General features: G+C 42.9%; 1 protein-coding gene across 1 annotated transcript in view; it reads right to left on the minus strand.

Annotated features, from left to right (window-relative positions):
- Nucleotides 1-4,078: 4,078 nt before the first annotated feature.
- The window catches only part of LOC144678822 (protein FAM221B-like), a 43,258-nt gene continuing 22,333 nt past the window's right edge, over nucleotides 4,079-25,003 (minus strand). The window contains exons 3-6 of the mRNA XM_078538813.1: nucleotides 24,216-24,326; nucleotides 18,497-18,700; nucleotides 8,557-8,676; nucleotides 4,079-4,366 (exon numbers count right to left, since the gene is read on the minus strand). Coding sequence (XP_078394939.1) covers nucleotides 4,182-4,366; nucleotides 8,557-8,676; nucleotides 18,497-18,700; nucleotides 24,216-24,326 — 620 coding nt within the window. The 3' untranslated portion in view covers nucleotides 4,079-4,181. The remainder of the gene's footprint in view (nucleotides 4,367-8,556; nucleotides 8,677-18,496; nucleotides 18,701-24,215; nucleotides 24,327-25,003) is intronic.

A 25,003-nucleotide genomic window follows, 5' to 3' on the forward strand; every position in this document is an offset into this window, starting at 1 on the left:
GAGTGCAGCTCCAACAGCACTCGAGAAGCTTTACACCATCCAGGACAAAGCAGCCTGCTTGATTGGCATCCCACCCACAAACATTCACCCCTTCTACCACCGACGCCAGTGGCAGCAGTGTGTACCATCTACAAGATGCACTGCAGGAACTCACCAAGGCTCCTTAAACAGCATCTTCCAAACCCACTAGAAGGACAAGGGCAGCAGACACATGGGAACACCACCACCTGGAAGTTCCCCTCCAAGCCACTCACCATCCTGACTCGGGAATATATTGTCATTCCTTCATTGTCGCTGGGTCAAAATCCTGGAACTCTCTCACTAACAGCACTGTGGGTGTACCTAAAGCACATGGACTGCAGCGGTTCAAGAAGGCAACTCACCACCACCTTCTCAAGGGCAGTTAGTGATGGGCAATAAACGCTGGCCCATCCAGCAAAGCCCACATCCCATGAATGAATAAAAAGGAAATGCATCATAGGTGGAACGTCTGAGTTTCCTCAGCTGCATCATTGTCATTAAAAAGTTTGGCGAGGTTAAACACCCAATCATCCCGCTGCACAGGTGATGGCCCTGCCATGTTTTGTGAGTCAGAGAATATTATGGACAAGCTCCATCTTTTGGAAATGCCACCATCTTCCACAGAACTTTAATTTTTAAAAATTCTTTTTTGATGGGATATGGGCAACGCTGACTAGACCAGCAATCAGTACTCATTCCTAATTGGCCTTGAACTGAGTGGCTTACTAGGCTATTGCAGAGGGCAGTTAAGGCTCAACCACAATGCTGCGGATCTGGAGTCACATGTAGGCCAGACCAGGTAAGGATGACAGATTTCCTTCCCTAAAGGACATTAGTGAACCATATGGGCTTTTATAACAATCAGTGATCAAGGCCACCATTACTGAGGCTACCTTTATATTCTAGATTTTTAATTTTTAAAAAATCATCGTCTTTAAATTCCACCAGCTGTTGTGGTGGGATTTGAGCCCATGTCTCCCAAGCACTAACCTGGGTCTCTGAATTATTCATCAAGTGATATTACCACCATGCCACGATTTTCCCTCAAAAAAATCCTTTAAATACCTTGAAGGGCCAAGTGTTATTGTGGTAAAGCAGGGGATTGTTTGAAAAATACCAGATAAGTCTGCCCAGGGCACTAAGCAACTGCTTCACAGATATTGACTTAGAAGTGCTTCTCCAAGAGGTCAGGGGACCAGAGGGAGACACTTTTTTCACACTGGCGATGAGTACCCCTCAAAAAGAGCAGAGGAGCGGAAGGAATTTGTCACTTCCATTATTAGGTGCAGTTACTGCTGCAAAAAATGACTGAAGCAATAAGACTTAGCTGCTAGTTTTAGATATATTTTCAAGGTACTAATAAATAATTAGTCAGGGTATGTGTGATGCTTGCAAAAGCAAATTTACTGCCAACCCTAAATTTCTGAAAAAGAGGATGCGCATGTCCTTGAACCGCTGCAGTCCTTGTTTCATATTTCTCACACAATTTTGCTAGGTGGGGAAAATTCCTGAATTTTGACCCAGTGTCAATGAAGGAATGTTTATAAATGTTGAAGTTAGGATGGTGGGTGACTTGGAGACAAACTTAGAGGTGATGGGGTTCCTATGAAATTGCTACCCTTGTCCCTCTTGGTAGTAAGCGTCATGGGATGGGGAGATACTGTTGGAGGAATCTCAGTATCTGCGGTTCCTCCTGTAGATAGTACATACTGCAGCCACAATAATACATCAGCAGTGGAGGAGATGGATACTGAGTCTGCCTGAAAGTCTTAGGGAAAAAAATAAAACTATTACAAGCAACACCGCAATTTTATTAAGATGAGTTAAGTCTTCACAGAAATTACCAAGGAAGACATCAAAGAAGATCGGAGAGATAGATGTCCCATATCTGAAAGCCAATCCTTAATTTTGTGTTACTCTCTTATCAAACTCCGTGTGGGTTTGTGATCCCACATATTGCATATGCAACATCTTGGGATACAGTTTCCACTGGATGCTCAATTCACCTGAAACCGGAGCAGAGAGAAAGATTACAGAATTTCAAGCACAAGTCATGTCCAGTGCAAATCAATTTTCCATGATCTTCTATGCTGGTTTAAAAAAGCATTGCCTATGCAAATTGCCCCCCATCACAAAACTACCATGGCCTCCAATCAAATTAATGAAACTGGTGGGATTCCTTGAATTGCATTCATTTGCAACCCTTTAAAGAGGTTCTTCAAATTAAGCAATTTTTCTGCACTAATAGGTATCTTTTAAAACCTCTCAAAAGAACAGACTAGTGTACATCATTGAAACCAATAACTGGTTCCGTATAGTCCTTTAAAGTTATTTCACTTATTTAAAACCAGGTTGCCGACAGGTAGTTTTCTAGATATTTTCATTAAAATTATCACCTTTTGTGATAAACTCAATTTTAGCTGTATTAATAAATTACACAAGGTTACTATGCTTAAATATATCAAGGAGTTTTTTTAATGCCTGTGAAAACAATAAACAATTACATTTTAAAATGCTGCCCGATCACATTTGTGGTTATGCAAATGAGTATCATTGGAAACTTAAACCATAACTTCACTTCAGAAAATTAGCACAACTTCAAGGGAAAACTTGTGCCCAGATTGCTGATTGTACCCAAAGAGGTAATTCAACCCCCTTTTCTTGAAAATCACTCTCTGTACTGCATTCAGGGTGCTAACGATAAAGAGGGTTCATCTGATTCATCGAAGAACTGCTCTAATCCAAGAAACCAAGAAAAGCTACGAGTAGCATTTGCTGTACTGGTGGTTGAAAAGAGTAGACCGCTTTCCATTTTCTCAGACAAGTGTTGTTCTGTTTTGTATTATGTCTGCATTTCTATATTTTACAACCTCACCAAGGTTAGAAGGCTATTTTAGTTCTCAGAAGTGGCATGCCACCAGCAATCATGAAGAAGGTGTGCTGAGTAAGGGAGTAATTGAATCAGTTTATTTGTAAATACATCTAGAGAGTAGTTTAGCCTGTACAAAAGAGTTTGGTCTTTTGAATTGAAGAGATCTTGGGTTCTCTGATAAGCAATTTTAGCATGAATTGGGTTATTAGTTGGAGTTGAGCCAGCTTTGGCCCAGCCAACCAGCACCTAAGCTCTCTGGACTCCAAAAGGACAGTGTGTACACTCCATATCAGGCTAATAGTTGGATTACTGAGCTGTTTGGTTTGAAGACCCTGAAACATCTCAGAAGTTGCGACCAAGAAAATAACTGCTCAAAACTGTAATCAAGCCATTTACAAATGAAAAATTGTCAGATGAAGCCTTAATAATAGGACGTTTTTTTCTTGATCTGAATGGTATTCACCTGATACCAATTGCTTAATTCCCATAATGTTCTTCTTAGTTAACCAAATTGTTCACCTATCTCACTCAATTTTTCACTGAGTCACATGAGACAGTTGGTTAAGTGATAGCTAGCTCACTTGGTGATCTTTTGTTTAGCACTGCATGAGACACTCAGAGCCTGTGCAGGGAAAGTAGTTTAAAAGCCTTTACCAAGTTAGTAATAAGAAGTAAACCAGCCTTCCTCAGGTGCTATTTTGTTGCTTGAGGTTTCAGTGAGAAGAATGAGTTGTCGGATATACAGGAACCAACCAACATATTACTTTAAATAAAATTGTGTGAAATGGACAAGGGGACACAGGTTCAAACTAATAAAAGGTAAATTTTGGATTGACGTCAGGAAATTCTTCTCTCCACAAATACTAATCAATACATGGAATAGTACTTTATATCAGTGTAAACAAAAACCCTGGATCCACTTAAGAAACAGTTGGATGCTACAATGGGTGGGTATTAGAATCTTTCTAGATGGATAAAATAAGTTTGGTTAAATAGCCATCCTTATCTGCTGTTATCTTGTGAACTGACATCACATTCAACAATGTGTCTCTGCTCACTGGTACTTTGCAACTATACATTTTTCAGTAGAATGATCAGTCCGCTTTTCAGTTTCTAATTTGGTACCAGCATTTCAAATATCTGTCATGCTCATTCTCATACTTTGCTATCAGTTTCTTTAAATAAAAACTAGGTTATGGACGCTATGGATCTTAGACAAAACCAGACAAAAATGGTGACGTGAATTTTATTCAGACAGTGATATCTGTAAATGCTAATTACAGTTTGCTCAAAGCTGTCTTGGTTCGCTGCCTGCTGGTAAAATAGGCCTGGCTGAGCTGGAAGGAGGTCCAAGACGAGAATAGGATCCAGTACCACTAGTAATGGCTTGGTATGCGGTATTGTCCTCCTCATTCCCCGACAAGACTGCATTTCGTAAGTTGGGCATTTCTGCAAAGGGCAAGTAAGCTTCACCTGTAACCATTCCAATAATAAAATAAAATTAGGAGACACAAACATATTAGGGGTAATTTTACGAGTTCGTACCTGCGGTGGGAAGTCTCGCATACTGGCAGCGTAAACTGGAAATTTGTGTGCCTAATAACCAAGTGTTTCCGATTGTTCATTTTAATGGTTGGAAAGTTGCAGGCTTTTGGCATCCACATTTCCAACTTATACTACTGATGGGCGCGGTGTCCTCTTGACAGCATGGACCATAAAATTACACCGAATGTATCATTAAAACAAACTGTTACCCTTGTGACTGATGTTATAAGTAGCTCTCACTTAAGGCAGCAGGGAACAAAACATCAGAGGAAAATATATGGTTTTTGCAATTATAGTGTGGTGTGGCAGTGTACAAACACTACTGAAGAATATAAGAAATAAGAGCAGGAGTAGACCATTTGGCCCTTCAAGTCTGCTTCATTGTTCAATATCCTGCAGCATAATTACTAGGCCATAGAAAGGAATAACGTTTAGCCACTGGATGAGATCTTACCTTTACTGGCCTACTTGGAAGACCATTGCAGTTTGAGCCACTCTTTGAACTATTGTTTCCTGGGACCAACGCTGAATTTGCCTTATACCAGATTACAGCTGGTCTTGCTGCCCTGGTCCAAATTAAAATAGTTTTCAGGATTAACTTTTTCTATTTCACTTATATACAGTAAGTGAAATTACCTTGCATTGAAACTGCAGGAAAACCTCGTTGAATGGTTTACAATATGGGTGAAAGGTTGCTGCTGAACACCAAGCATGCAGTAAAGGGAGGGGAAATGGAAACCTAGCGTTAAGAGAAATAAAAGCACAGCTGAAGAACAGCATTTTGAGATGGTTTTTTGGAATGGAGGGAGGTAGTGATGTGGAGGAAATTGGACAGAGAATTACAGAGGGCAGGAGTGTCGTGGAGTGAGGGGCCAGGAGAAATCTCTGCACCTCACTCCTCCCATTCCACTACTGGTGGTGATCACCCATTCAACCACAATGTTTTCCTGCAGTTTCAATGCAAGATAATTTCACTTACTGTATATAAGTGAAATAGAAAAAGTTAATCCTGAAAACTATTTTAATATGGACCAGGACAGCAAGACCAGCTGTACTCTGGAATAAGGCAAATTCAGGACTGGTCCCAGGAAGCAATAGTTCAGTCAAAGAGTGGCTCATACTGGAATGGTCTTCCAAGTATACCAATAGAGGTAAGAACTCATCCAGTCTCAGCTCAACAATTCTGAGTTAAAGTTCCTTGAGATACATACACATGTGCTTGTCTGGTGACAGTCAATGCTCCCTCTAATGTGTGCAGGGTTTCTTTGATAACTCCTCTCAAATCTACAACCTCTACTACCTGGGATAATAAGGGCAGCAAACGCATGGGAACACCACCAGCTGCAAGTTGCCCTTCAAGTCACACATAAACCTGACCTGGAAATACATTGCCATTCCTTCAACACCACTAAGTCAAAACCCTGCATTATTATTGCTGGGTCAAAACTCTACCTAACAGCAGTGTGAGAATAGTTTGGGATTGTAGTGATTGTAGTTTGGCGGAAAGCTACTATTTTCTCAAGGGCACTTAAGAGATGGGCAACAAATGTTGCCCTTGCCAATGATGCCCACATCCAATTAAAAAAAAATCTTGAAGGATTCTTACTCAGATACCGAGGTCATGAACTTGGGCTCAATACCTTCTGTTGTTTGGGTAGTACAGACAATGGTCAGGGACAAAAATGGCATCCGCTATGTGTGTGCACACCTCTGCAGTGAATCGCGGTTGACACCATATTGATGAAGGTATTAATACAGACACAGCTAATGTCCACCAGAAGTATGCAGAGTATCTAGATCATGACATCAATCAATGTGTAAAGCAGAATTGACCAGTGCTGCCATTTTGTAGTTCCGCACTCCAGCCACTGCCTTGTCTGAAACTCATCCAGCAGATGACACATTAAGCAGCAAGAAGGATTTCCCTTACCAATGATACTTGAAAGGATTATCAACTGCTTACAGGTTAGTTGCTAGCTGATTTCTTATGCCTGTTGGTACAATTTTACAAGTATTTGGTGCTTTCCATAGTTGTTTCATTTTGCAAAAGTCTACAGAGAGTGGTTTAGCAGGTGATGAAGCATTTTTTGCTGACTCCAAGGCTTCTGCACAAGCCAGTTGCTGCCAGACATGGATGGTCTAGTTGGGCTTCCTTTAGACATGAAACATGACTCGGAGAATTAGTAGAGGCCATGCAGAGCAGGACAAGCTGCAAGAAGAGTAATCAGGGGGATTTTCCCACATGTCTTGGCTGATATTTACCTCTCAAACAAAATCACTAAAACAGATTATCTGGTCATTATCTTGTTACTATTTATGGGCCTTGCTGTGTGCTAATCACTTTTTTTCCAGTTGTCAGGTTATTTTTTGAGCTGTGCCAGCCTTTCTGAAGATGTTTGCCAGCTTTTGGAATTTTTCTATGTTGTCCTGTGCAGGCTTAATAGGTCAAATGGTTTGTGAGGAATGGCTTCTAGCTGATGCTGGGAGCTTGTGAGGCAAAGAAAGTCTTGGCCTACAAATATGTATTTTAATAAAACAGAACATTTGTTTCATAAAGACAGAAGAAAACTTCATTTTTAAAGCAGAAAAATATCATTCCTTTTTGACGGATTTCAACGTTACCTTCCCATATTCCTCACTCTCTCCAAAAGCATATCTAGCCAACTCTTGAATCTGTCATTGGCCTTCCAGAGGTGTGTCATTTTCTTCCTAACTTTCCTTTTTGGTTATTAATGTTTAACTTATGCACTAGTAAGCAATCCTTGGCCTCTGCGAACAATTTGCCTCAGTCAAGTTTGTCATTCCCCTAAATTACCATAGATCGTGGCTTGTAAGTTGATCCAGCATGTAAGACAACCCCATTTTTTCAGCACCAAAAATTGTGCTTTTGTGTGTACTCAGCTACAAAGTACTATACTCGCATTAGTCAGCCTCAATTTTTCACCCCAGAAATGCATGTTTTACTTTTGAAAAAGCACTGTGGATGTACCTACACCACATGGACTGCAGCAGTTTAAGAAGGCAGCTCACCACCACCTTCTCAAGGGCAACTGCAGGGCCTGCTTGCCGACGTGTAAAATGTCTCGCGGTGATGTTGGGCGGGCGTCCCGACGTCACCGCGCGTCATTTAGATTTTCAGTTCAGCAGGCGCACAGCCGAGTCAGCTGCGCACCCACCGAACTGTCACAGGCCTATTAAAATCTAATTTAAACAGTTAAATGAGCTGCTCATCCAACCTTAAGGTTGGTGGGTGGGTGAATAGCCCAAGCGGCCTTCGCGTTTTTCATGAAACCTCATCCACAGGCGGGATGAGGTTTCATGGAGTGTTTATAAATTCAATAAAAATTACTTTAAAAATCCATTGACCATGTCCCAGCTCATATGACACTGTCACATGAGGGGACATGTTTTAAAAGTTTTTAATTCCTTTATTTAGATGTTTAAAAGAGAGCTGCCTCAGGGAGATTTCTGCGCTCTTTCGCGCGCATGCGCAAAAGAGCACAGGGAACCACTCAGGGAATCCCGCCCCCTCAGCCTGCATAGCTCAGCGCTCTCGGGCGTGCATCACGCTGGACGGGCCTTACTTGGCCCGCCCACGTAAAATGGCGATGCAGCGCCAATTGGAGGTGTGCCTGCCCGCGCCTGCTCCTGCACTTCACCCCCAACAGGGGGAAAATTTTCCCCAATGAATTTGATGGATTTAACGCATTTCGATTATGGTTAAAAGTACCTTCGTATAATTAATTAATTCAATAAACCGTGCTTCATTTCAAAATGGCACCACACGCACCCATGCAAGCAGTTCACATTTTATACTTGTCATTTAAGTCAACCCCTGCTTTTGGAAGGATTTTTGGAGGCTGCAAAGGTCGACCTATACACCGTGATCTATGGTATCTCGAAAACTTTAATTTTGTCACTCTGGAGTTTCGAGAAAAATGAACATTTATCTTACAAATTTGAACCTTGTTTTCTTTTTAGTTCTACACTGATTCATGTTTCCATTTGCCTTATTACATGTCTTCTCAGATGGAACAGTCTTCAGTCAATTGAAACCGATACTCTGTAGTATCAGAAAACGTGAACAAATAAGGGCAACTTTCATGTCACCTTCTTACCATATGGGAGCCCATTTTCTTTTCTATATGCTTCTGTTTCAAAGAATGTATGATGTTGTTCCCAATGTTTATCACAGGCTGCACAGAGGAAATTGGAATCAAAACCTTGGCAAGAGCAACCTGTTTAAAAAGCATAGAGATTTAAAATAATATTAATCAAGTTTAACTCAACACTACAGTATTCTTGGAGTCAAAAACAGAGTTAATGTTTAAGCCCATATGACTCTTCTTCAGAGCTAAAGAAAAGTAAAAATGTGATGTAATTTATACTGTTTAGTTGGTGGGGGGGGGTGGGGGGGAGCGGGGTGGAGCAGGTGAAGCTGGATAGAAGGCCAGCAATAGGTGGGGGCAAAGGAGAGATTGACAGAGATGTCATGAACAAAAGGACAAAGGGGGTGTTAATGGTAGTGGTACTGGCTAAAGGAGGTACTGATAGTGGCATTAGGGATAGAAAGCAGAATAATAATAGCAGGACAAGGGCAAGTACTCTGAAGAGAACAACATGAACAAGTGACAGATGGCCCTTGTGGGAGTGGGGTGTGGGGAGGGGACAGTGGTGGGGAAAAAAGATCAAAAATGGGGGGCAACATTTTCCCCCCGTCGGGAGGGATGTGCGGGAGGGGGCGGCTTCCTGATCAGCGCCCCCGGTCAGGGGCGTGCCGCCATTTTACGTGGTCGGGCCAATTAAGGCCCACCCAGCGTGACGTCCGCCAGGAAGTGTACGCTCCCTGTGCGGGGGGAGGGATTCCCTGAGCTGGAAGTGCGCGAAAGAGCGCACAGATCTCCCTGAGGCAAAGTGTTGCCTCAGGGAGATCAGCTCAGGTTTGAAACATTAAATAAAGATGAGAAAAAATTTTGCTGCCATGTCCCGTCATGTGACACTGTCACATGAGTTGGGACATGTCCATAACTTTTATTTTGAAATATTCTGAGATTTGTAAATCACTCATGAAACCTCATCCCGCCTGTGACTGGCAGGTGGTCCATTGTACGATTGAAAAATCTGAGGAATGAAATGGGAAACAATACCAAGTGAGAGAAAAGATACATGATGACAGATGAGCAACTGAGATACCGCAGTGGAAGAATAAAGCAAGAATTTTGTTGAGACGACATTCAGTTAGCATGTGACAGAGAGAAGATAGATTCTAAAGCGTTAGAAAGACAAGAAGAAGTTGATGAAAGTCTGCAGAAATACAGAGATCATGGGAGAAGAGTACCTCTCTGCACTAAAATTAACAACTGTATAATAACTAAGAATTGTGCAAATCCAGAGAGAAGTACGCATGAAGAATGCTGAGCTGCAATTTTCTCTGATATCTATACTCCGCTCTGTAGGTTTAGTGAATTATAAAACACACAGCAGCACTGAACCCATTGGAGCCAATGTCCCAGACACCACCATCACCATCCCTGTGTATGCCCTGTCCCACCAACAGGACAGACCTGCCATAGGTAGCGGCACAGTGGCCCTACTAGCCCTAGGAGTCCTCAACATTGACTCTGGACCTCATGGAATCTCATGGCATCAGGTCAAATGTGGGTAAGGAAACCTCCTGCTGATTACCAGAGAATCTAACCATCGTCCCTTGATGGTCAATGACATTACCATTGCTGAATCCCCCACTATCAACATCCTGGGGGTTACCATTGGCCAGAAACTGAATTGGACTAGTCATATAAATACTGAAATTACAAGAGCAGGTCAGAGGCTAAGAATCCTGCGATCCTGCGATGAGTAATTCACCTCCTGACTCCCCAACCTGCCTGCCGCAGATGCATCTGTCCATGACAGTATCAGTAGGAGTGACCACTGTACAGTCATTGTGGAGACAAAGTCCTGTCTTCACATTGAGGATACCCTCCATCGTGTTGTGTGGCACTACCACTGTGGTAAATGTTAATATGGCAATCGCCTTGTTAAAACCAATTGCTAGTTAAACAGGTGATGGGCATTGATTATCCCATCTAAATAGAATAAAAAGAATAAATAGCTGGAACACTTTGTGTGGAAGCTATTTGGAAGACAGTAGCACTGAGGAGTTGTCTTGAAAATAAACCAGTTTAAACCAAAAGACCAGCCTGGATCAATTCTTCCACCACAACCTCTTATTGTGAGTAACACTAAATGGGGTAGACTTGGAACAGATCTAGCAGCTCAAGACTGGGCATCCATTAGGCGCTGTGGGCCATCAGAAGCAGCAGAATTTTACTTGAACACAATCTGTAACATGATGGCCTGGCATATCCCCCACTCTACCATTACCACCAAGCCAGGGGATAAACCCTGGCTCAATGAAGATTGCAGGAGGACATGCCAGGAGCAGCACCAGGCATATCTAAAATTGAGGTGTCAACCTGGTGAAGCTACAACACAGGACTACTTGTATGCTAAACAACATAAGCAGCAAGTGATAGACACAGCTAAGCGATTCCACAAGCAACGGATCAGATCTAAGATAAAAGCAAAATACTGCACATGCTGGGAATCTGAAACAAAAACAGAAAATGCTGGAAAAGGTCAGCAGGTCTAGCAGCATTTGTGGAGAGAGAAACAGAGTTAACATTTCGAGCCCGTATGACCCTTCTTCAGAGCTGAAGAGAAGTGGAAATGTGATGAAATTTATACTGTTTAAAAGGGGGTGGGGGGCGGGGGAGGGGAGCGGTGGTGGGTGCAAGGGGAGCTGGATAGAAGGCCAGCAATAGGTGGAGACAAAGGAGAGATTGACAAAGATGTCATGAACTAAAGGACAAAGGGAGTGTTAATGGTAGTGGTTAGGGCTAAAAAAGGTGCTGATGGTGGCGTAAAGGTAAGAAAGCAGAATGTGGTAATAGCAGAACAAGGATAGCATTATGTGAAAGAACAACATGGAACAGTAACAGATGGGGTGGGGGGAGGGGGTGGTGGTGGGGAAAGGAGGGATAGAAAATGGGATGGAAGGGGAGATAAAAAGGGGATAAATCCACAGATAAATGAATAAAAATAAAAATGGATATAAAATAAAAATGAATGTAGAAAAAAAGGGATTAAAAAAAAGGGGTGAGGATGGAGGTAAAGGTTCATGGTCTGAAGTTGTTGATCTCAAAGTTAATTCCAGAAGGCTGTAAAGTGCCTAATCAGAAGATGAGGTGCTGTTCCTCCAGCTATGCTGGGCTTCACTGGAACATTACAGCAGGCCAAGGACGGACATGTGGGCATGAGAGCAAGGTGGTGTGTTGCAATGGCAACTGGCCGGAAGGTCTGGGTCATGCTTGCAGACAGACCTCAGGTGATCCACAAAGCGGTCACCCAGTCTGCGCTTGGTCACCCCGATGTCCACTCCTCCAGCACCCCCAACACCTCATCCCCTTCCCACGGCACCTTCCCATGTAATCGCAGAAGGTGCAACACCTGCCCCTTTACCTCCTCCCTCCTCACTGTCCAAGGGCCCAAACACTCCTTTCAGGTGAAGCAGCGCTTCATTTGCACCTCCTTCAATTTGATCTACTGCATTCACTGTTCCCAATGTGGTCTCCTCTACATCAGGGAGACCAAACACAGACTGGGTGACCGCTTTGCGGAACACCTCCAGTCTGTCCACAAGCATGACCCAGACCTCCCTGTCACTTGCCATTTCAACGCACCATCCTGCTCTCATGCCCACATGTCCGTCCTTGGCCTGCTGCAATGTTCCAGTGAAGCCCAACGCAAACTGGAGGAACTGCACCTCATCTTCCGACTAGGCACTTTACAGCCTTCTGGACTTAACATTGAGTTCAACAACTTCAGACCATGAACTCTCTCTATCCTCACCTCTTTTTTTTAATCCCCTTTTTTTCTACATTTTTTTATATTTTATCCATTTTTATTTTTATTTTTATTCATTTATCCGTGGTTTTATCCCCTGTTTTATCCCCCCTTCTATCACATTTTCTATCCTTTTTTACCCCCACCACCGCTCCCTCCTTCCACCCCCTCCCCCTTCTCCATCTGTTACTTGTTCCATGTTGTTCTTTCACACAATGCTACCCTTGTTCTGATCTTATCACATTCTGCTTTCTTACCTTTATGCCATTATCAGCACCTTTTTTTTAGCACTAACCACTACCATTAACACTCCCTTTGACTTTAGTTCATGACATCTTGGTCAATCCCTTCTTTGTCCCCACCTATCGCTGGCCTTCTATCCAGCTCCCCTTGCCCCATCTCCCTTAAACAGTATAAATTTCATCACATTTCCACTTCTCTTCAGCTCTGAAGAAGGGTTATATGGACTCAAAACGTTAACTCCGTTTCTCTCTCCACAGGTGCTGCTAGACTTGCTGAATTTTTCCAGTGTTTTCAGTTTTTGGATCAGATCTAAGCTCTGCCACATTAATTCTAAGTCCTGTCAAATCCAGTCATGTATGCTGGTGGACAATTAAACAGCCCACTGGAGAAGGAGGCTCCACAAATATTCCCATCGTCAATGATGGGGGAGCCCAGCACACAGTGGAAAAGACAAGGCTGAAGGATTGGAAACCATCTTCAGCCAGAGGTGCTGAGTAGATGATCCATCTTGGCCTCCTCCTGGGGTCCCCAGCATCACAGATGCCAGTCTTCAGCCAACTTGATTCACTCAGTGTGATAGCAAGAAACTGCTTAAGGCACTGGATACTGCAAAGGCTATGGGCCCTGACTTCATTCCAGCAATAGTACTGAAGTCTTGTGTTCTAGAACTAGCTGTGCCCCGAGCCAAGCTGTTTCAGTACAGCCACAACACTGGCATCTATCCGACAATGTGGAAAATTGCCCAGGTATGTCCTGTCCACAAAAAACAGGACAAATCCAACCCGGCCAAGTACCACCCCATCAGTCTACTCTTGGTCATCAGCAAAGCGAAGGAAGCTGTCGTCAACAATGCTATCAAGCGGCACTTAATCAGAAATAATCTGCTCTGCTGCTCAGTTTGGATTCCGCCAGAGCCACTCACTCCTGGCCTCATTACAGCAATGATCCAAACATGGACAAAAAAGCTGAACTCCAGGAGTGAGGTGAAGGTGACTGCCCTTGATATCAAGGCCGCATTTGACCAAATGTGGTATCAAGGAGCCCTAGCAAAACTGGAGTCAATGGGAATCAGGGGCAAAACTCTCCACTGGTTGGAGTCATACCTAGCGCAAAGGAAGATGGTTGTGGTTGTTGGAGGTCAATCATCTCAGTCCCAGGACATTGCTGTAGAAGTTCTTCAGCAGAGTGTCCTAGACCCAACCATCTTCAGCTGCTTCATCAGTGACCTTCCCTCCATCACAAGGTCAGGAGTGGGGATGTTCACTGATGATTGCACAATGGTCAACACTGTTTATGACTCCTCAGAAACTGAAGCAGTCCGTGTCCATATGCAGCAAGACCTATACAACATTCAGGCTTGGACCAGATAAGTGGCAAGTTCCATTTATGCCACACAAGTGCCAGGGAATGACCAACTCCAACAAGAGAGAATCCAACCACTGCCCCTTGACATTCAATGACATTATCATCACTGAATCCCCCACTATCAACATCTTGGGGGTTGACCAGAAACTGAATGGCACTAGCCATTTAAATACTGTGGCTACAACAGCAGGTCAGTGGCTGGGAATTCTGAGGCAAGTAACTCACCTCCTGACTCCCCAAAGCCTGTCCACCTACAAGTCCAAACTAGTGACCTCTACCACCACAAGGGCAGCAGATGCATTGGAACATCAATACATGCAAGTTCCTCCCTTCTTAACAGCACTGTGGGTGTACCTACACCACATGGACAGTAGCTGTTCAGGAAGGCAGCTCACCACCACTTTCTCAAGGGAAGTTAGGAATGGACAATAAAAATAGTGGCTTAGCCAGCGATGCTCACATCCGGCGAAAAGAATAATAAAAAGGGCCACCATCAGATTTGAAAAGTGTAAAAGGTGAGGCCATAGGGGATCGGTTAGCTCGGTTGACTAGAACATGTTGGAAAATAACAACAACAGCATGGGTTCAATCACCATACCAGCTGAGGTTGTTCTAGTGGCCTCCATCTTTGCCTTGTTCCATGGTGATAACATGGCATGAGCCATGATTCGAACCATTAGACAATGAGGATGTGACATGGAGGGGGAGAGCAGATAAACTGTGATTATTTGATACCAATGCTGGATTTTAAAATACTACAAATATTAAGAGTAATGGAAGATAAGAAGTTGTACTATAAGATACTATCGATGAATGAGACAACAATGAATGAAAAGTTATGCATGTAGAAATGATGTAACTTCAACATGACTGTTTGGCATGAGACAAGGCTGAGTGGGAAAACAATTATCAGCAAGGGAAGAAAACAAAACATTCCCATTAAAAAATTAGGCCAAATAATCTTCCATATGATTTCTCTATCTTTATTTACCCCCCTCTCCCTTTATCCTTTTCTTTCTCCTCTTCCTCAATCTGTAAATACATTTATCAATCATCACTATATCTTTTCATTCAATTCTCCATCTAAGTAACACGTGCGCATGTGCGTATACATTATATTTAGATATATTAAAATTATAAATACATTTAGATTTAGATATACATATTTATATTATATATAATATTTTGCACACACATATATGAATATATGTATACATACATATTTGGTCATTTATTTTTAACATGAAGCTTTTATTTTTAGTTCGAGCTAATGGCACGGAAATGAAATTTCCTTTTTGATTTGAGCGAATATGTTCAAGGTTTTGCAAATACACAAACATACGAATTAAGAGTAGGAGTAGGCCTTTCGGCCCCTCAAGCCTGCTCCACCATTCAATAAGATCATGGTTGATCTGATTATGACCTCACCTCCACTTTCCCGCCTACCCCATATACTCTTTGATTCCCTTGTCAATCAAAATCTATCTAATTCAGCCTTAAAAATATTCATTGACCCTGCCTCCACCACTCTCCAAGGAAGAGAGTGCCAGACTCATGACCCTTTGAGAGAAAACATTTCTCCTCTTATTTTTAAACTGTGTCCCCTAGTTCTAGTCTCTCCCACAAGGGGGAACATTCTTTCAGCATCCACTCTGTCAAGTCCCCTCAGGATCTTAAGGGGAGAATTTTCTCCCAATCAAGGGGGTTGGGCTGGAGAGGGGGTGGGTGGGCACGCAGCCGGTTGCCACCCGCCATCGGCTGCTGGCCGCCATTTTATGTGGGGGGGCCAATTAAGGTCCGCCCAGCGTGATGCGCACCCGGAAGTGCTGAGCGCTCCCTGTGTGGGCGGGGGAGAAGACTGAGTCAGGGCCTGTGCTCTTTTGTACTTGCGCGCAAAAGAACGCAGAAACCTCTCTGAGGCACAGAGCTGCCTCAGGGAGATTAGTTTTATTTTTTAAAATTTTAATAAAGAAAAATTCTTTAAGATATGTCCTCTCATGTGACAATGTCACATGAGCTGGGACATGTCAATGAACTTTATTAAAAACTTTCATTCAATTTATAAACAATTCAGGAAACCTCATTCCACCCGTGGATGAGGTTTTATGATAAATGCGAAGGCCGCCTGGGCTCTTCACCTGCCCACCAACCTTAAGATTGGACAGGCAGCTCAGTTAATTATTTCAATTGACATTTAAATGGCCTTAATAGGCCTTTGACAGTTCGGCGGGCATGCAGCCGAATCCGGTGCACGCCTGCCAAACTGAAAATCGGAATGAGGCACGGTGAAGTCAGGACGCACGCCTGACGTCAGAGCATGTCATTTTACACATCGTTGAGCAGGGCCTGCCCCCACTCGCCAACCCAAAAATTCTGGCCTATATGTTTCAATAACATCACTTACCAATCTTCTAAGTTCCAACCTATCCAACCTTTCCTCATAGGATTCCACCCTCATTCCAGGAATCAGTCGAGTGAACCTTCTCTGAACTGCTTCCAATGCTTTCTTAAATAAGGAGACCAAAACTGTACACCATACTCCAGATGTGGTCTCACCAAACCCAAAACATCCCTACTTTTATATTCAATTCCCCTTGCAATAAGCCACAACATTCCATTTGCCTTCCTAATCACTTACTGTACCTGCATACTAACTTTTTGTGATTTGTGTACCAAGACACCCAGATCCCTCTGCACTGTAATGTCTGCAATCTCTCCCCATTTAAATAATATGCTACTTTTTTTTATTCTTCATGCCAAAGTGGACAAATTCACATTTTTCCACATTATTCTCCATCTGCCAACTTTTTGTGCAATCCCTTAACCTACCTCTATCCCTTTGTAGCTTCCTTATGTCCTCGTCACAACTTACTTTCCTACCTATCTTTGTGTCATCAAATTTAGCAACCATACATTCCATGCTGTCATCCAAGTCATTAATATAAACTGTAAATGGTTGAAGCCCCAGCACTGATTCCTGTGGCACTCCACTCGTTACATCCTGCCAACTCAAAAATAACCCGCTTATGCACACTCTCTGCTTCCTGTTAGCTAACCAATCCTCTATCATGCTGATATGTTACCCCCTACATCATGAGCTCTTAAAGAAAGAGAGCAAGTGAAGTGAGGGGTCGCAAAAGAGAGCCAGAGAGAAACAGAAGTGTGGGGGGGAGAGAGAGAGACAGACAGACAGTCAGAAAGAGACAGAGCTGAGGAAAGAGGGAGGAAAGAAGTGGAGACGAAGTGAATGGAAAAGAAAGTGAGGAAAGAAGGGGTTTGAGAAACAAAAGCAAAGAGAAATGGAAGGGGGGCAGAGACAGAGAAGATAGAGATAGAGAAGTAGATAAATAAGGCAACAAGGATGGGGTTTGAGAGAAAGGGTCCAAATTCCCCTTAACCTCAGGATCAGCCCCAGCAGTGCTTCACCTGAAGGCTGTACTTGGTCAAAACACCATGTACAACACCATAAAAATCAACTGAAAAGCTTAACTTGCGAATTCCCGTGCAGTTACCAGTTTTGGTGTGGATATTTTGGGTGCCACAAAGTGGAGAATAAGATTATTCCAAAATACAGGAAGCAGAGTGAAGTGGGAGAAAAATTAATGAGGCAAGATAAATAAACGTATACTCCTCTCATACTTTAAAAGTGGATAGTTCACAGGCTAGGTAACCTAGAAATTGGATGTCTGTTCATCTGACACAAGGAACTAATTCAACTAATGACTATTGTGATATTAAAGTCTGGATGGGTGCCTTTGTTGTTTTTACATGCTACTTTCTGACATTTCAATTTACATGTACACAATATGCATCAAAGTAAACAAAACTCCTACCAGCACTAGGCAATTCTGTTTCGCCAACAGTTACAGCTATAAATCTACAATTAAATTTATTAGTGTTTTTCATGCCAAAATAAGATGTCCAACCTTTTGGAGCGAGGGAAATTGGATTTATATGCCACACCCCATGAGAACTATAGGGTAGATTTTCCAATTACAGCACCTCTCAGGGTACATTGGGTAATTTTCCATCCACTAAAATTAAGAGGCAGAAAATTATAGGCTTCAGAACTGTTTCCAACCTGAAGCACCTAGAGGGCAGAGTTTCATACTAAGGAAAGCAATTGGAAATTTACCCTTACATGTTAAATTTTGTGTGTGACTCACAAGCATTTAAACAAAGTCCCATATCTGCAAAATAATCTGCATTAGTATGCAAAATGTTTGCAACACTGTTCTCTGCCTCACCACCAGTTTTAAAGCCAATTCTTAAAAGTCATTCTTCAAATATGTGATAACCAACCACTGCTGAAACCACTTATTCAGCTGTGATATAACTATTTTCTCACATCCAATAAAGAGGATAAGCGATTCTACTGATTAAACAGTAACATCCATTTCCCTAGTAAAAGAATCATTGCCTGCCTCACGGTATGGATGGATTTTGATGCATCCTAGAAATCTGACCCAACTCTACTGATGATAGAAGATGTTTCAGAACTATAAATCAACAAGGATAAAGATGCTCCTAAGCCTGTTGACCTACCACCAATCTTGCAACTGTGGCTTCCGCTGACATTGTGTTCTTCATGGTTATGTTTACAACGGCATTTGGCTCTCCAGGTGCTGGGATCAAAGTTTCTTCGTTTTCTCAGCCAGAATTCACCTATGTCTTCAGGGCGGGAAGGGATGAAAGCATAAGCTCTGCAATGGCAGCCAGCCACCACACAGGCCACTCGAACACTTGTACCTGTTGTGAAGGAATAAGGAGCACTAGTCAATTCAGCAAACCACAGGAAGCCAGTTGGGAGGTTCCAAATTGATAGATTCAACCTGAAGTTCAGGAAGTTCATTTATGGTGCAGTCTTAAGCAGCCAGAGTGCTACTCAGAAAACTGTCCACTGCAGGCGGTATATTCATTTTGCAGTGCTCCTAATTTCCCAGCCATGGCCAGAAGAATTGTGCAGGCTGATTTCCATGCCTGATTCTCCAATCTGCACTCCTGTTGATGTGCAACAACTTATATTTATATGGCACCTTTAAATTATAAAATATCCCAAGATACTTCACAGCAGCATTATTAGACAGAATACTAGAATTAGACAGAGCCACTCAAGGAGATATTAGGTCAGATGACCAAAAGCTTGATCTAAGAGACAAAGAGCAGTGTATTTTAGACCTTGTTTTGTATCATGAGAAAGGGTTAATAAGAGATTCTCTGGGTAACAGTGATAGAATTGCTCATGGAGTTCGAGAGTGACATACTTAAGTTTGAAACTTGAACTTAAATAAAGCCAATTACATAGTGATGAGGGATGAATTAGGTAAAGAAGATCAGGAAATCAGATTAAAATATATGACAGTGGAAAAATCTGAAAATTGAAATAATTTTAAAAACCAGCAAAAATAGAATACGAGAGTGAACCAGCAAGAGATATTAAAACAGATTGTAAGAGCTTCTACAAGTATATGAAAAGGAAGAGTTGTGAAAGTAAATGCGGGTCCCTTAAAGGTTGAGACAGGAGAAATGATAATGGGGAACAAGGAAATGGTGGAAAGGCTAAATAATTATTTTGTACCTGCCTTCATAGTAGAAAACACAACAAAATAACAGAAATCATAGGAAACCAAGGATTTTAAAAAGATGGAGGAACTGAAAATAATTAATATTAATAAACAAAAAGTGCTGGAGAAAATAAAGGGACTAAAAGTAAACAAGACCTGATGGTCTACAGCCTAGAGTTCTAAAAGAGGAAGCCGCAGAGAATGTGATGCATTAGTTGTAATCTTCCAAAATTCCCTAAATTCTGGAATAAACCCAGTGGATTCGACATTAGCAAATCTAAATCCGTGATTTAAAATAGGTGGCAATAGGTAAAATAGGAGAAAACAAGCAACGACAGGCCAGATAGCCTGACTTCAGTCATTCAGGAAAATGCTGGAATCTATTATTAAGGAAACGATAACAGGACATTTAGAAAATCATAACCTGATTAGGTAACGTCAACATGATTTTATGAAAGGGAAATCGTGTTTGACAAATCTATTAGAGTTTTTGAAGATGAAGTGGATGAGGAAGTGAGCAGCAGGGGTGTGCTCCCTGTGCCTGGAGACAGTGCATCGAGAGGGTCTAGGACCTGAGTGGGGCATAACAGCTGACTGACAGCACACTTACAGGTGCCAACACCCCCACTCTGCCTTTCCCAGCATTCCTCTGCACACTACTCCTCAGGACAATACACCTTGCAGTTCCACTTATTCCTCTCTCTTCAGGCATATCCTCACATCCCCATCTGAACAGCCAACACTGATACACACTCTTATCCTGTTGCCTCTCACACTTGTACCTCAGAGTCATCCTCCACAAATGTTGTCTTTCCCTCCCTCCCACATAAAACCATACCCTCCATCGTGTTGCGTGGCACCACCACCGCGCCAAATACGATAGATTTTGAACAAATCTAGCAACTCAAGACTGGGCATCCATGAGGCGCTGTGGGCCATCAGAAGCAGCAGAATTAGATTCAACCACAACCTGTTACCTCTTGGCCAGGCCTATCCCCCCACTCTAACATTACCATCAAGCCAGGGGATCAACCCTGGTTCAATGAAGGGTGCAGGAGGGCATGCCAGGAGCAACACCAGGCATATCTAAAAATGAGGTGTCAACCTGGTGAAGCTTTCAGCACAGGACTACTTGCACGCCAAACAGTATAAGTAGCAAGTGATGGGCAGAGATAAGCAATTCCACAGCCAATGGATCACATCTAAGCTCTGCAGTCCTGCCACATCCAATCTTGACTGGTGGTGGACAATTAAACAACTCATTGGAGGAGGAGGCTCCACAAGTATCCCCATCCTCAATGATGGAGGAGCCCAGTACATCAGTGCAAAAAATAAGGCTGAAGCATTTGCAACAATCTTCAGCCAGAAGTGCTAAGGGGTGATCCATCTCAGCCTCCTCCGGAGGTCCCCAGCATCACAGATGCCAGTCTTCAGCCAATTCGACTCACTCCACATGATATCAAGAAACAGCTGAAGGCACTGGATACTGCAAAGGCTATGGGACCTGACAATATTCTGGCAATAGTACTGAAGACTTGTACTCCAGAACTTGCCGTGCCCCTAGCCAAGCTGTTCCAGTACAGCTACAACACTGGCAATGTGGAAAATTGCCCAAGTATGTATGGGGAGGAAGAAAGCGGGGTACTATCTTAGAGGGGCAGCCCCTCGATGTATAATGGGCACCTCCTAAAGATAGTGCCCTCCCTTCCTTCCTGCCCTTTTAAAAGGTTTTTTAAAATAGCAGCCGACCCACTCCCACCCAACTGCCTATACCAACCGCTATGGTGTGGGCAGCTTGTTATTGGGGTCATTTGGCTTGTTAACAAGCTCAAATGACCCTTAATTACTTTTAAATATAGCGGGTGGGCTGCCAATTCAAGCATATTATGGGGGTGAGCTCGAGGGTGGGCGAGAAGGTGGTGGAGTGGGCACCCACCCTGTTTTCGTGCCCCCCTGCTGAAAACACGTCTGCCGGGGGCACATAAACTGCAGCCCAATGGTTCACCAGCACCTGGATTCCCGAGGCTGCAGCAACCACAGGAATGGAGAGGAGTTCTGGAAAGGGACTCCCTGGATCTCTCACTTACCTAGAGATCCTGCTAAGGGATTGGAGCACTGCAGTGAGGAGAGCTCTTGCAAGGACAGGAGAAACAGGACAATCTTTAGAACCAAGCAGGCATGGATGGGAGTGGATGAGGAAGTGAGCAGAAGGGGTGTGCTCCCTCCAGCCTGGAGACAGTGCATCGAGAGGGTCTAGGACCTGAGTAGGGCATAGCAGCTGACTGGCAGTGCAATTACAGGTGCCAGCACCCCCACTCTGTCTTTCCCAGCATTCCTCTGCACAGTACTCCTCAGGACAACACACCTTGTCGTTCCACTCATTCCTCTCTCTTCAGGCATATCCTCACATCCCCATCTGAACAACCAACACTGACACACCCTCATCCTGTTGCCTCTCATACTCGTGCCTCAGTTATCCTCCACAAATGGTGTCATTCCCTCCTCCCCACACAAACCATTACAAACATTCACACCTCTCTGCTTTCTCTCCTTGCAGGAGATGAGAGCACACAACTTGCTGAGAGAACCTGGATGGGTGGATGTTGGAGATGGACGTCCAGTAACAGGCACCTTATCGGACCCTGGCAATGCATTCCCACCTGTTCCACTGGGAAGGAAGTCTTGTTCCAGGAGGCTAAGGATGTCAGCAGTGATCTGTCGTGAAAGCCTGAAACTCCTGAGGCACTGGTGCTCAGAAAGGCATGGAAGGATGTAAATCCTGTGTTGGGTGGCCTTGCCTTCTTCCCACTGGATCTTGGTGTCCATTGCCTCTGCTCTGTGAAGGGACATGCAACTGAGGAGGTGGCTGCTGGTGTTCCTTCTGGTGGAGCTGCATAAGCTGTTCCCATGCTGTGGGTGAAGGCTGGCATCAGGGAATGTGCAGCTGAAGGTGAGTGAAGTGAGAACCAGATGAAGGGCCTTCCAAGAAATTGGCAATCACCTCTCACTCTCTCAGAGTAGGAGTGCTTTGAACAGCAGCCTGTCACCTGGCTATGAATGGAGCTCTTTAGTGCAATTGATCAAAGCCATCCCAGCTTGTCAGTTTCACTGAAGAAGCTCTTACTGCTCTACACTCACCTCGATAACCCTAACGAGTTGTTGATAGATAGGGATTTTGGTGCCCTGGCTAGGAAATCCAGAATTGAGGATTAAAACAATTCTTATCTGGCTTTTTAATTACCTTAATAACTTACCCGAATGGTCCAAGGGAATTTTTCGCTCGCCTTCAATCCCAGAAGAGGGCAGGATGACGTTGGGACCCTGACCAAAACCTGCCTCCCCTTGGCTGGGAAAATGCCCCCCCACAAAGAGTCTGCAAAGGGACATAAGGCAGGTTAAGTGAATGTGAAAGAAGGTGGCAGATGGAGTATAATTTGGGGAATGTGAGTATTTTCACTTTTGTAGGAGGAATAGAAAATCAGAATATTTGTTGGGAAATGGTGGGAAAGTATTAAATGCCGATGATCAGAAGGATTTGGGTGATCTTGTACAAGAAACATGGAAAGTTAACATGCCGGTACAGCAAACAATTAGGAAAGGAGATGTTATGTTGGTCTTTATTACAAGGGGGGTTGGAGTACAAGAGTAAGGCAGGCTTGCTACAATTGTACGTGGCTTTGCTGAGGCCACACCTGGAGTACTGTGTGCAGTTTTGGTCTCCACACCTATGGAAAGATATACTTGCTTCAGAGACAGTGCAATGAGGGCCCACTAGATTCTAGATTTATTCCTGGGATGAAGGTTTTTTAAATGAGGAGATATTGAGTAGACTGGACCTATACTCTCTGGAGGTTATAAGAATATGAGGTGATGCCATTGAAACATAAGATTCTGAGAACAATTGAGAAGGTTAGATGCAGAGGGGATGCTTCCTTTAATAGAGACTAGGGAGGAATATTCTCAGGATAAGGGGTCAGCCATTTATGTTTGAGATGAGGAGAAATTTCTTTACTCAAAGGGCTTTGAGTGCTTAGTCATTAAATATATTTGAGACTGGAATTTATAGATTTATGGGCTCTAAGGAAATCAAGAGAAATGTGGATTGAGTGTGAAAGTGAAGTTGAGGTCAAAGAACAGCCATTATCTTGATGAAGCCGGAGCAGGCTCAAGGGCTGTACGACCTACTCCTGCTCCTATTTCTTATGCTCTTATGTGCAGAGTTTAATTGTACTGAATTTAATTTGGGAATAAAACATGAATGAACAAATGAGGTTGTCATCCTTGTGGTTGGGATAAAATTTAAATGTGATTACTGCTAACAAGGAGGCATGCTGATAAGCATATAACCAAGTACATTCTAGAAGGAAAAGGTTCATTTATCCAATCAAACTGTTCCTTCTAGAGTCCATGTATGATTATTCCATCAAGGCCTTCAGTATCCTATCCATCAGCTGGTGAGTCTCTATATTGGAGAACCCAATTTTCCTATCCCTAGTTCTTGTGCAATAAACAAAAACTATTACTAACATCTCTAAAATCTTAAGACGTCAATGGTTTAACAACTGCTATGCTGAGAAATGTAGCGATTAGGAGTTGACCATTCGACTTGAGTCGAAGAAACAGAATTCAATGCATTCATGCCAGATTACTTATACATTCAGCCAAAAATAATCAACTTAGATACAAAGTTCAGTTCATACCGGTAAAACGTTCATGTTCAGCGAGGAAGTGTCCGCAAAAGCATTTTGACTTTACTCCAACTCGGATGCAATCCCATTTGTACTCAGGACATCGCCATCCAACATAGATCCCTTTCAAAGCAACGCAAGCACCCACACATTGGTTACAAATATAATAGCTGAACTATCTATGACGCACTTACAATGCAGGTGGTGAAAATGCCTTAAAGCAAGACTGAAATGTACCAAAGTTCCAAACGAATGTGAGAAAGGAAAAGAGGTATTCATGCTCACACATACTGAAAAATAATATATCTCTCTTTCACATGAAAAGTTGCAATATTAGTACTTATGAAAATGCAAGGCTGAAGCTGTTCTTTCTGGTTAACTTCAGTCAACTTCCTGCTACGCTAACCAAATACATATATTAGGCTAAGGCTTAGAACAAATACCTTCAGCACCAGTGTGATTTTCCATCTTCATATGCAGGGGAAGATTTGCTTTGTGCAGTGCGTGCAGCAAAATTTAGAATGTGTTTATTAAGTTGACAAGTTTTGAAATATAGCACTCAGAAATCTTTGCCTTTCTGAGGCTACCAACTTAATGTCAACAATGAACGTTTTGTGCTGTTAAGTGAATTGAGAGTGTCCAAACTCATTTCATACAGATCGTTTATAACTTGCAGAGGGAACAGTTCTCATTTCATCTGTTTGAATTCAAGCCCGGAGCATTGAGGTGAAAGGATAGTGTGCAATCTTACTGGACCAGTCATATTAAAATTAATGCCCAGGCTAAACAGTATCTGCATT

Source organism: Cetorhinus maximus, chromosome 1 (genome assembly GCF_964194155.1).
Source record: "Cetorhinus maximus chromosome 1, sCetMax3.hap1.1, whole genome shotgun sequence".
Classification (NCBI taxonomy): Eukaryota; Metazoa; Chordata; class Chondrichthyes; order Lamniformes; family Cetorhinidae; genus Cetorhinus; species Cetorhinus maximus.